Source organism: Erinaceus europaeus, chromosome 16, assembly GCF_950295315.1.
Source record: "Erinaceus europaeus chromosome 16, mEriEur2.1, whole genome shotgun sequence".
NCBI lineage: Eukaryota > Metazoa > Chordata > Mammalia > Eulipotyphla > Erinaceidae > Erinaceus > Erinaceus europaeus.
The window spans coordinates 79797016-79810573 of NC_080177.1; the positions used below are offsets into that span (position 1 = coordinate 79797016).

General features: G+C 45.7%; 1 protein-coding gene across 1 annotated transcript in view; it reads right to left on the reverse strand.

Annotated features, from left to right (window-relative positions):
- Positions 1 to 7014: 7014 nt before the first annotated feature.
- The window catches only part of TTC9 (tetratricopeptide repeat domain 9), a 46336-nt gene continuing 39792 nt past the window's right edge, over positions 7015 to 13558 (reverse strand). The window contains exons 2-3 of the mRNA XM_060175543.1: positions 11801 to 11983; positions 7015 to 8504 (exon numbers count right to left, since the gene is read on the reverse strand). Coding sequence (XP_060031526.1) covers positions 8422 to 8504; positions 11801 to 11983 — 266 coding nt within the window. The 3' untranslated portion in view covers positions 7015 to 8421. The remainder of the gene's footprint in view (positions 8505 to 11800; positions 11984 to 13558) is intronic.

Sequence of the window (13558 nt, forward strand, 5' to 3'; positions counted from 1 at the left end):
CTCCCTCCCCCATGCAACATACCATGCCTTTGTGGGTAGGTGATCACTCCTATATCTGCAAGATCAGTGATTGTACTAAAGTGTGTGCGTGTGTTTCCTATTAACTGAGGCTCAGTGCCTGTACTCCACCACTCCAGGTAGCCATCTTTTTTCTTCCCTCTAGATAGAAGGGGAGAGACAGATATATAGACGTCAAGACAGACGGGGTAGGGACACACCGGAGTAGCACTCCACTACCAGTGAAGCTTCCCGCTTGCAGCCCCTCCCACATGGCAGCCCTGAACTTCAACCTGGAAAGGTATACACTAGCCACTGGGTGAGCCACCTGCCAGCCCCGTCCTGAGCTTCCATATTCCTTCCTGCCTTACTAATCTGTGAGGTGCTGAAAACAGGGCCAAGCTGGCTTCTAAATGCAGATTCGTTTCCAGGAAAGCAAATTCCATAGAACAGCTGAGGTCCCCAACATTTTACAGAGCCCTCTGCCTTCTCCCTCTTCTCTGGGTCTTGGCAAATCCAATTAGGCTCCACTGAGAGTGTCTCAGTTCATTTAGAGAGGGTTTTTCATGCTGACTGGGTAATTTGAACTCTGCTATACCTGGTGGACTGAACACATGTTCCTTGTCTGGAGGCAGAGGGAGCAGGCATGGTAGGGCTGGGCGGTGGCACACCTGGTTGAGTGTACATGTTACAGTGCACAAGGACCCAGGTTCAAGCCCCCAGTCCCCAACTGCAGGGGGAAAGCTTTGTGAATGGTGAAGCAGTGTCTGTGTGTGTGTGTGTGTGTGTGTGTGTGTGCATGTGTGTGTCTTTCTGTGTGTGTCTATGCGTGTGTGTGTGTGTGTGTGTGTGTGTGTGTGTGTGTCGGGGGAGGGGAATGAATGTTTATTCCATGTATATCCTGCACTAGTGGCCAAGGTAGGAGACAGGTGTTTCTTAACCCTTCCGACACCCTCATTAAGAACTGTAGCATCATTCACATGTGTGGAAGAGGCACACGAATACCTGCCCCAAGGCCACACAGCTAGTAGGATTCTAAGCTGGTGTTAAAGTAAATGTCCCTGTGTTCCTCCAGAAGGCCACATGGGTTCAAGAGGTGCACTGGTGTGTCTGCTAGTCTACCTCCATGCCGGCTCCTTTACCTGGCAGGTTATCAACCATTTGAAGATATTAAAAACAAACTACAGTATGTTGGACACTGTCCTTATGAGTCTGGTTCAATGCTTTTTAAAAAACATTTGCTTTAAATATTTTTTTATATATTTTTTATTTATTTATTCCCTTTTGTTGCCCTTGTTGTTTTATTGTTGTAGTTATTATTGTTGTCGTTGTTGGATAGGACAGAGAGAAATGGAGAGAGGAGGGGAAGACAGAGAGGAGGAGAGAAAGACAGACACCTGCAGACCTGCTTCACTGCCTGTGAAGTGACTCCCCTGCAGGTGGGGAGCTGGGGTTCGAACCGGGATCCTTATGCCAGTCCTTGTGCTTTGCGCCACCTGCGCTTAACCCGCTGCGCTACAGCCCGACTCCCTGCTTTAAATATTTTTATTTACTTATTATTGGATAGAGACAGAGAGGAATTGAGAGGAGGAGATAGAGAGCCAGAGATACAGAGAGACACCCACAGCTCTGCTTTGCCACTCCTGAAATGTCCCCCCTGCAGGTGGGGACCAGGGGTTTGAATCCAGGTCCTTGCACACTGTAATGTGCGTGCTTAACCAGGTGTGCCACCACCTGGTCCCTTTTTAATCTCGAGAGGGAAGGGAATACTAGAGAGGGAGAGAGACAGAGACACCTGTAGACCTGCTTCACCACTCGTGAAGCTTTCCACCTGCAGGTGGGGACCAGGGGCTGGAACCTGGGTCCTTGTTCACTGTAATGTGTGCGTTTAACCCGCTGTGCCACCCCCTGCCCCCTGATTCAGTGATTCTAAGTCAGAACCTGGAATTAACTTCTTTTTTTTTTTTTTTTTACCTCCAGACTGAGAGAGAGGCAGAGGGAGTAAAAGAGACCACAGTTCTAAGCTGGCACAGTGTGGTGGGGGCTACACTCTAGCCTGGGTAGAGCACATGGCAGAGCAGCACACTATCTAAGTGAGCTATTTTCCTGGCCCCAGTGATCACCATTTTCAAAACCACTTCTAGGGATTTTGATGTCTCAAAATACACTAAGCTTCCATGGCCACTCTTCTACAAATTGCCTGCGATTTCTCCAGTTCCCAGACTCATTGCAATCCTGCATTTCTTTCAAGTACCACTTGCTGTCAACCTGTCACTAATCATTCATTCTGGATCTTGTGCTCAGTGTTTACTGAGTCCTCAGTATGTGTCAGGGGCTTCGCTAGAAATTCTGACTGCAAATATGACTAAACCACACGCCTATCCCGAGGTGTGTGAAAGGAGTGGAGGAGAGAACTAGAAATAGGAAGGAGACTCTAGTTCGTTGTAGTGAACACTAGACAGAAGGAGGTGCCTGTTTCCTTAGGACTGCAGATTCCTAAGAGGTCAGGAAAGATGTTCAAGGAAGTTCCATAGGGTTCAGCAAGGTTGGGGTTGGGAGATGTTGGAAGGGTGATGAGTGGTCAGGTAGATGGAGGGAACAGCGTGGCGACCCAGGACAGCTGACTCCAGGGATCCCAAGAATGTGAACTGGGGCACGGGAGGTGAAGTGGTGGATCAGGCCTTGAACTCTCAGGCATGAGATCCCGAGTTCAGTTCCTGCCATCTCAGTGTCAGAAGGAGGCTCTTGTTTTTCTCTCTCCTCTTCCTCCTCACCTCTCTCTTACAAATAAATAAATACCTTTGCTAAGAACTTAAACATCTGGGGCCAGGTGGTGGTGCACCTGGTTAAGTGCACATGTTCCAACGCATAAGTACCTGAGTTCAAGCCCCTGGTCCCCACATGTAGGGCGAAAGCTTTGTGAATGGTGAAGCTGGGCTGCAGGTGTCTCTGTTTCTGCCTCTCCACCTCCCCCTACCTTCTCATTTTCTGGCTGTCTCTATCCAATAAGTAAAGATAATAAAAATTTAAATAAATTATTAAAAACAAAAAGAACATGTAGAATACTTTGTAGAGAACTTTGATGAAAGGACTAGAACCTTCTGGTCTGGAACACTGAGGACAGAGATCACATAAAAGATCTGTACGTGATGGTAGAAGTTTGACCTTGACCCTAGATATGAGATGTTTGAAATGTAGAGAGGTAGGATCTGGCTTTGTCACCCCAAGATGTGTTCATCTCTGATAGATATGAGAGAATAAACCATGAGCAGAAAAAGCTGACAACAGAGAAGTTAACTGCAGAATTAAGAATTTATGAATGTCCAACAGCACCATGAACAAAATTTGAAAGCAAAGCACTTGGAAAGCTTATCTTCAATGTATCTGGACAAAAATACTGTTCTTAATTACAGATTGTGAATACACGTAAACACACCAATAACCATAAAATTCACAAAGGAAGAAGTACATGTGGTCAACCAACATATGCAAATGTTATTCATTAATAGTCAACGAGGAGGGGCAAGTCCACATAATAGTGATAGACCATTAACCTTCGTATCAAATGGGCAAAAGATGTGATCAGTGCTCACTGTGTTCACTGTTTCCTGAAGTGTCAGGACCAGAGCACTCTCAAGGGTGCAGGGCAGAGAGGGCTTTGGGATAAGCTTTCTGGAAGGCATCTGGTAATAGACCCACATTCTCAAAGTTAGCCAAGCCATCTCCTTTTGTAAAATACTGTTTTTCTAAGGAAGCAATTATAGATGTATGTAACGTTTGTCATTTGAAATGTCTGTTGCAACAAGTGAAGCAATGACTAGATTCAGTTACCAAATGAAGTTGTGTCCATCATATATTGAGGATATTGCTGAAGAAAATTGAGACACAGGCACTGCATTTGTGCTTTAGTGAGTGAAGCAGCATGAGGTGCAAAAAAAAAAGTGTGCCCGATTGTGTTTGACAAAAGGATATATAAACACATAGGTTTGACCTCCCTTCCTTCCATCCATCCATCCATCCATCCATCCATCCATCCATCCATCCATCTTTCCTTCCTTCCTTCCGTCTTTCCTTCCTTCCTTCCTTCCTTCCTTCCTTCCTTCCTTCCTTCCTTCCTTCCTTCCTTCCTTCCTATCACTAGAGTACTGCTCAGCTCAGGCTTATGGTGGTGCAGGGGATTGAACCTGGGACATTTGGTGCCTTAGGCATGAGAGTCTTTTTGCATAAAAAAAATTATGCTGTCTCCATTATGCTGTCTCCCCAGCCCAACACATAGGATTGAAAATGTGTCTCTTGGAGGAGACAATAGATGCTGGCAGACAGGGCGTGTGTTTTAAGTTTTACTTTTTTATTACAAAGCATCTTAACTTTGTATCTGTACATGTACTACATGTTTTAAAATATAATAAACATTTTGAAAATTAAATTATTAGAGTATATGCACTATGTGCACATGCACAATTATATGTGTACAAGATGACAGATATATTGAAAAGGGTAACAACATCTTGAGTAGTAAGATTATGAGTTGAAATTTGGGTCTTTTTTCCCTAGCATTTCAGTGATACACACACAGGATCTTTATATTAATTAAAATAGAAGTATAATTTCCCCCAAAGTCCATGCAAGAGCCAATAAAGGAGGTCAGACCCAGAGTGAATAGCTCCAGGTAAAAGTCAGCAGAGACATCTGCAAACAGATTGTTAAGGACTCTCCCTATTTGGGGAAGGGATGTGGGAAAGGGAAGAGTTGAAGAGTTTGTTAAAAGTGAGCAGACCTAATTTTGCCCAAGAGTTTTCTAAAGTCTCTTTTAGATTAAATGTACAGAAAATTCAGCCCCAATATTAAAAAAAAAGAAAAACTCTACTTATAGGGAAGGGGAGATAGCATAATAGTTCTGCAAAAAACTTCCATGCTTGAGGCTCCAAAGTCCCAGGTTCAATCCCCAGCACTACCATCAGCCAGAACTGAGCAGTGCTGTGGTAGCTCTCTCTGTATCTTTCTCTCTGTGTCTCTCTTTCATTAAAAATAAGTAAATAAAATATTTTTAAAAAACCAGAAAATTCAGTCCCACTGTCTCCAAAACCAACCAATACCCCTTGCCCCCACCCATAACTATTCCCTTTTTTTTTAAAGATTTAATTTATTTATTCATGAGAAATGATAGGAGAGAGAGAACCAGACATCACTCTGGTACATGTGCTACCGGGAATTGAACTCAGGACCTCATGCTTGAGAGTCCAAAGCCTTATCCACTGCGCCACCTCCTAGACCACACTACTCCCTTCTTGATTATGTAACTCTGGAGCACAGCAAGGGTGCTCCAGTAGACATGTGCTGTCCAAGTCACTAGAGAGGCAGACAGCCGACATACCTGTCTGTGCTGTGCTATGAGATTGTGCTCACTTATTCTGTTCTGTTACCCTTGTCACGGCCACACCCTATCAATCCAACTTGGATGCCCCACACACCAGGGAGGCAAGACCTCTCTCTCCTGCCTGTTCCCCTCCCCCCACCATTAGGGAGAATTACCCCGAGTCCTTCTTGACAGCATGGGGATCAAAGGAGATCCTGCCAGTGTGAACTGGCTCTGCAGGTCATCTTTGACCTCATCTTCATCCTAACAAGACATTTGCCACCTGAACTGGGGCTCAGGAGCAGGGGGATGTGCACAGTTGTCTCTGATGTTTGTTGCAGGGTGGTTTTGAGCTGAGGGCCATGTGAAGTCATTTTGGAAGAAGACAACAGAGAGGAGATATGACAAGGGGCAAAGGAGAAGGTAGCAGAGCTAGATCAGCTATAAACAAACAACTGTCTGCCCATGGATATTTCTAGTGCTTCCTTGCAGCCCCCGTTGGGACTCTGAGGAGCTAATCACTATAACTTGTGCTGCTGGCTTCTGCGTCACTTAGCAGTGACTGGATTGTGCAGTGAGGAAGCCTCTGATTAAATAAATAACCTACAATTGACTTTGTGTTTCCTTCCCATCTCTACCTGTAATTGTGACTTTTTCCTGATGCTGGGGATGGGGTGAGGAATGGTAAGTAGATTGTTTGAATATATGTCAGCTCTGCCAGCAAATGGACTGAAGAGGCAGGAATAAGCTGTGTCTCAGCTCTTTGCCCAGCCTGTCACCACTTTGACCATTACGGAATCTGGTATGAGGGATCTTTTATTTTTACCCCACTCTGGGCTAACAAGCAGAAGCACATAGCAAAATGTACTATCATTGACATAATCAAGGCTTTCAACTTAAGACACTGTCCTGCTCTTGAGTGATTGTATAGTACTTTGTAGAAATAAAAGTGAAAATATATTATGCTCTAGCAACGCCACTCCTAGGTATATATGCACAGGACATGAAGACACTAATTCAAATGGACACGTGCACCCCTATGTTCATAGCTACATTATTCACAATAGTCAAGGAGCAGAAACTACTCAAATGTCCACCAACAGATGACTGAGTAAAGAAGCTATGAGATATATATTCAGTGGACTACAACTCTGCAGTCAGAAAAAAATAAAAAAGAGAGACGATATTGTGTCCTTCAGAAAAAAGAAATAGAACTAGAAGTGACTACGCATTGTGAAATAAGTAAGGAGGTAAGAGAAAACCACCAGATGATTTTGCTCCTATCTGTTCAACATTGATAACTGAAACACATGAACTTGCAAAAAATTTTCCAAAAGTAGCCAAACTGTGAGAAGTACGGTGTTTATGGGGGAGAGGAACAGAACTCCGGTGTGTGCAATGTGGAACTATATTCCAGTGGTCTTATAATCTTGTAAACCATTAGTAAATCACCAAGCAAATTTAAAAACCCATTTCCCCCCTAAAGCAACAACTAACCATAGCATAGCTAATAGTTAGGACTCTGAAGTCAGACAGAACTGCTTCAGATGCCAGCAATGCCCCTTCTAGTCATGCATCCTTGGAGAGTTCATTTTTCTCCATTTGTAGCTTTAGTTTTCCTAGGGAACTTTGAGAAAGAAATGAGATCATACATGTGAAGCTCGGAGGATAGTGCATTTAATAAATGCTAACTATTCACATTATTGCATTGGTATATATTTTAATTTGTACAGTAGTATCACTCACTAATCACACAAAACATACATGAAAGTGCTTTGAAAATTGTAAAGCATCTTATAAATAAAAGGTGTCCTTGGTGATAATCTCCTATAGGCATTTCTCAGCTCTTCCATCTCTTGAAGACCTAGACTCTATCTCCGTCCACAGCATATAGCACAATGGCAGGTGGACAATAAGCCCTCAGTGAGTGTTTCTTAGTTGACTTAAGCAACACGGCGTAGCGTAAAGAGCATAGCTATCAGGAGGCTAGGCTGGGATGAAATTATGTTAAGGCAGGAAAGCCAGTCTGCAGTCATAATTTATTCACCCAACAAGTATCTGTTGAACACACTCTTATGTGCTAGATATTGAGTCCAGATAATTTCATCCAAAAAGAGACTTTACCATTTCCCACAAAGCTGAGTCCCTGGGCAGCCTCCACAGCCCCAGCTTCCTCTGAATGCACAAAGGCCGCAGTCAGCATTGTCCACCACTGGACAAATGGCCCGTTCCTTTGGGGGAAGCCCCATCCTCCCAGCTAGTTCGTAGCTGAGTGAGTGAAAGTGAGGGCAGTGAGCGTGGGCTGCTTCCAACAGCAACAATAGGATATGTTGTCTGTGTGTCGGTTTTTATTTACACTTAGTGAATCCACAGTCCCACCCCTCAGCCTACACTGCGCTCTGGTCCCTACGCGCCATAACCTTCCTCCCTGCCCCCGTGGTCTATGTGGCCACCCTCTGCCTTTCTACTGCCACAGCTGTCTGCCGGGTGGGAGTAAGAATGAATATGAGTGCGGTCACCCAGAGGGCACTGAGAGTGGGCTTCCATAGCATGTGAATCCTGGCAGAGACTCAGATTCCTGTGTGGGGCTGTGTGGGGAGGGCGTGGGTGAGAAGAGAAGAAAGCGTGAGCCAACATGACGAGGGAGGGAAGGAGAGAAGGATGGAGGGAATCCAGTGTGCAAATTCACGCTAAACCAACCCGTCTGGTATTCGTCTTGTCGCTGGACTTGTCACAGTTGCCTTGAGTTGCCCTGGAGGAGCCCGGCTGAGGCCACCTCAGTGGTGGCACGTTGCTGGGCACTTGCTCTGCTTGAAGGCCTGACCAGTCAGAGCTGTGTTGGCTCTCCAGGCCAGTGAGAGTTCCTTCCAGCTGACCCTGCAGAAATCAAGTCCCCCTTGATGGTTGACTCTTTGGTGAGGGCCACCCACCCACTGTGCCTCTCTCCATCTTTTCACGCTGGGAGCAAAGAGTTGGGGTGGAGGGAGGGGAACAGGAGAAGAAGGGAGGAAGAGTGGGCTTCTCCACCGGGGTGGGGGGTGGGGGGGTGCAGTGCCGGAGTGACGGTCTCATTGTACGGCTTCCTTCTCTCTCTGTGAGCATCTGCTGAGCTTCATCTCTGTCAGCTGGATGTAGCGAATCACATTGGTGTCTGTGAGGAGAGAAACATACCTTAGGCAGCAGCCCGCCAGGGGAACTACTGGATCTACAGTCAGAACCACAGGCAGGCTAGACTCCCTCAGCCCAGGGTCCTCCCGCCGACTCCCAGAGCTTGAGAAGCAGCCAGGACACCAGCCCTCTGCTGTCCTTCCTCCCCCAGGCAAATGGCGCCAGGCCTCTGTGATGCAGGGGACAGAGGAGAAGGAAAGGGAAGTTCTTCCTTGACTTTATATTCCAAGACCTGCCTCCCTCCCTTCCCCCCCCCCCCCAAGTCAGCACACGGAGTTGAGCCTCAGGGAAGTTACCCAGGGCCTCATATCTTACTTGACTCTCATGTCAGCCCTGCAGTGTGCAATCATCTTCCTCACTGTGACAAAGGGGGGGGGGGATGGAGCCTTGGGGAGATTAAGATGCCCCAGGAGACACTCTGGTGTGTCTGGCTCCAAAGCCTGCCTCTCCTGGAGATAATATGTAAAAATGTCTTTGAGAGCTAAGTCAGAAATCAACAAGAGCTTAATCTATTGGTCAATAAATATTGGTTGAATGTCATATTTTAAAACTGAGTTTAAGGGCTGGGTGGTGGTGCACTTGGTTGAGCCTGGGCACATGTTACCAAGCCCAAGCACCTTGGTTCAAGCCCCTGGTCCCCTACCGAATGGGGGAAGCTTCATGAGCTACAGGTATCACTCTTTTTTTCTCTCCCTCTCTGCCTCTCCCTTCCACCTCAGTCTCTCTTTGTCTCTATCCAATAAACTAATAAACAGGTAATTTTAAAAACTGAGTTTAAAATGAATTTGCTTCACTGTCTTGCTTTTTGTTTTGTAGGTAGACTCAGGTGCACTTTACCACTAACTGGGGAGTTCCCACCCAGTTCCAGCCCTTGATCAAGTGAGTAAGGCACGGCATGGGAACAAATGCTTGGCTTTGCACAGGCCAGCATCTAAGAGTTACAGGGATGCCTGGGATGTTAACTTCCAGAAGGAGAAAGGAGTGCCATAAAATATTACGAATGCCGGACATAGCATTCAGAGCAGTGCTGGCATATGACTGGCACGCCGGCAATTTCTGTGGGTGAGTCCCAGTTCTTAGTCATCAAACTGCACACAGTATGTTTGGAGGAACATGATTCATATACCAAACACACACATCAATATTACACAAAAATGAAGATATTTGTGTTCTTAAAAGAAAAAGGCTGCATCCAGTAAAAGTGTACATATCACTATGCACAAGGACCCCGATACAAACCCCACTCCTCCCTCACCTGCAGAGGGGAAGCTTCACAAGCGGTAAAGCAGTGCGGCAGGTGTCTCTTACTCTCCCCCTCTCTATCTTCCCCTTCTTTCTTAACTTTTGTCTCTATCCAAAATAAATGAATGAATAAAATAAAAAGAGAGAGAGAGGAGGAAAGTGCCAGAGAGAAAGTACACAGTAGCACCCACCATGTGGGAGGAATTGTAGCACAGATTAAGGTTGGTGCTGTGGTGTCTCTCCCCCTTTATTTCTCTCCCTCTCACCTCCAGGGTTATTGCTGGGGCTCAGTTCTTGCACTAGGAATCCACAGCTCCAACCATGACAGCGGTCATTTTTCCTATTTATGTTGTTGGATAGGACAGAGAGAAGCTGAGATGGGAGGGAAAGATAGAGAGGGGGAGAGACAGACTAAGACACCAGCAGACCTGCTCTACCACTTGTGAAGTGACCCTCCCTCAGGTGGGGAATCCTTGAGCCCCGTCCCTGGTCCCTGAGCTTTATACTATGTGTGCTTAACCCCGTCCACCACCGCCCAGCTCCCTCCCCCTCTCTCTATCTCTCTTTACGTAACTAAATGAAAACCCAGCCCAGAAATGGTGAAACTTCACGTGTGTGAAGTCTTGTTCTGGAAAGAAAAAAAAATGGAGTGGTATGTGGTGGGGAGAGAATATATTTGGATATTTGCAAATTGACCTTAAAGTTCTTAAAGATTTTTTAGAAAGAGAAATTCATTAAAAAAATTATCCACATATGGAGCTTGAAGGAATCATGTGAAGTGAGAGATCAGCCAGTCAGAGAAGGAGGAATATGGGATGGTGTCACTCATAGACAGAAGTTGAAAAATAAGATCAGAAGGGAAAATACAAAGCAGAACTTGAACTGGATTTGGTGTATTGCATCAAAGTAAAGGACTCTGGGGTGGAGGGGTCCTGGAGCAAGATAACGGAGAAGGACCTGGGGGGGGGGAGGGTTATACTGTTATGTGGAAAACTGAGACACATGATACATGTACCAATCATTATAGTTTACCGTCGACTCTAAACCATTAATCCCCCCAATAAAAAAAAAACAGCATCCATGTGAAAATGGCAACATGAAGTCAAAGTCATTAAGTATCTCCTCAGAGAGCTTATTCCTGACGCTCTGGCCTCAAACTGTGGCCCCTGCAGCCTGGGCCAATGACTTCGGACACAGCACAGGACTTGCAAGCTGGAGGTCCCACGGTTGATCCTGATACCACCACATATGTCAGGGTAGTGCCCTGGCCTCTCTCTGATGAAGTAAGTAAAAAAAAAAAATTTTTTTTCCTTCTAACTCTACCCTAAGCCCTATAACACCTACCTCACCCTAGCAAATAAAAATACTTTCAAAAGTAAATATACCCCTTTACTCTTCTTCATCTCTTTTAAAAAATTTTTAAAAATATTTATTTATTCCCTTTTGTTACCCTTGCTGTTTTACTGTTGTAGTTATTATTGTTGTTATTGATGTCATCGTTGTTGGATAGGACAGAGAGAAATGGAGAGAGGAGGGGAAGACAGAGAGATGGGGGAGAGAAAGATAGACACCTGCAGACCTGCTTGGTGGCCAAAATCAAAATTCAGTCATAAGTCCCAGCCTGAAAGGGTTTTAGAGATATGAGTTTCTCCTCTTTTCAGAGAGTTAACATCTGAAAATAAACTTGTCCTCTCACCAAAATTTCTCTCTTAAAGACAGGATTTCAAGCAATGAGCACTGACCCACAGTATTTGCCAACTTTGGCTTATAGAAAGAACACTAATTATTAATAGGTAGAGTGCTGGGTTGAAAAAGAGGTAGAATTTTCCATATTCTAGCTCCCCAGAACCCAGGCCTCAGACAAGTACTCTCCTCAGCCTCGGTTTTAGCACATCCCTGGTGACTTCTTCCCCATTTCTCCCTCCACCTGGTCTGGTCAGCTGTGAAGCCTGCCCACTGCAATGAGAAAGTCCCAGGCAGCTGCTGGGGGCTGGGGAGGGGGAGGTCATGACAGGGAAACAGAAATTTCTGCATTACCTGTTGGCTGTCGGGCCCTTGCTTCTTTCAGGTAGTAGAGTGCTTTGTCATAGTCTCCAAGGTGGTAGAAGGCCACCCCAGACCTGTAGAGGGCCTTGAAGTTCTCCCGTTCCTTCTTCAGGACTTTGAGGCAATATTCCTTGACTCGTTCATAGTTGACCAGCTCTGCTTGGAGCAGGCAGGCTTTGGAAGAAGAGAGAAAAAAGAGAAAACACCATCAACACTATAGTATCGGGCTGCGAAGGGCTCTCGTTGGTTCTTCCTGTCCAGAGACAGCGTAGTGGTTTGTGCTGATTCCACTGAGATTAAGTCTCAGTTTCATCCCTGCAGATTATGTGGCTGAGAGCAGATCCTTTCTTGTTTGCTAGACTGAGTTACAACCCTGCCCACCAAAGCTGTGCTGGAGTTTTAACTAGCAAGGCTTCAGGATCGACTTGGAAACACGTTCTTTACAAGAGTAATCAAGTTATAAGTGAAAGACTTATGTGATCTGAAGTGAAACCAGAGTATGTGGTAAATCAAAAGGGATCACCAGAGTGGATTCTTTTTTTTTTGAAAGGTTTTAAAAATATATTTATTTATTCCCTTTTGTTGTCCTTGTTTTATTGTTGTAGTTACTATTGTTGTTGTTATTGATGGCATCGTTGTTGGATAGGACAGAGAGAAATGGAGAGAGGAGGGGAAGACAGAGAGGGAGAGAAAGACAGACACCTACAGACCTGCTTCACCACCTGTGAAGTGACTCTCAACAGGTGGGGAGCCAGGGGCTCAAACCAGAATCCTTCAGCCGGTCCTCACGCTTTGTGCCACCTGCGCTTAACCCGCTGCACTACTGCCCAACTCCCCACCAGAGTGGATTCTAATCCAATAGCGCTATTGTTCTTCCCAAAGAAAAAAGGTATTACAGATTGAATGTTTGGGTCTCTCTTCCTGAATTCACAAGTTGAAACTTAATCCTCAAGATCATAGTGTTTGGAGAGGGAACACGCTTTTGAGGTTAGAGCCCCATGACTAGAACTAGTAGTGCTATTTATTATTATTGGAGAAAGACACAGAGAAATTGAGAGCACATGGAGGAGGTAGAAAGAGAAAGAAACAGAGAGAGACACCTGCAGCCCTGAGGGCTTAAACTTGGGTCCTTGCACACGGTAATGTGTGCACTTATCCAGGTGCACCACTGCCTGGCCCCCAGAATTAGTGCAAACAACAACAAACACCTCTAGGCAGAGTGGCGGCCCACCTGGTTGAGTCCACAAATTACCATGTGTGAGGACTGGGATTCAAGCCCGAATCCCACCTGCAGGTGTCACTCTTTCTCCCTCTTTGTCTCCCCACCCCCCTTTCAGTTTCTCTCTGCACTATCAAAACGGAAGGCAGGCAGGCAGGCAGGCAGGCAGGCAGGCACTTGGCCACCAGGAGTGGTGAATTCATCGTGGAGGCACTGAGCCCTAGCCATATCCCTGATGGTAAATAAATAAATAAATAAATTTAAAAAATAGACAAACCAGGGAGTCGGGTGGTAGCGCAGTGGGTTAAGTGCACATGGTGCACAGCAGGAGAACCAGCGGAAGGATCCTGGTTCGTGCCCCCAGCTCCCCACCTGCAGGGAGGTCGCTTCACAAGCAGTGAAGCAGGTCTGCAGGTGTCTATCTTTCTCTCCCCATCTCTGTCTTTCCCTCTTCTCTCCATTTCTCTCTGTCCTACCCAACAACAATGACATCAATAACAACAATAATAACTACAACAACAGTAACAACA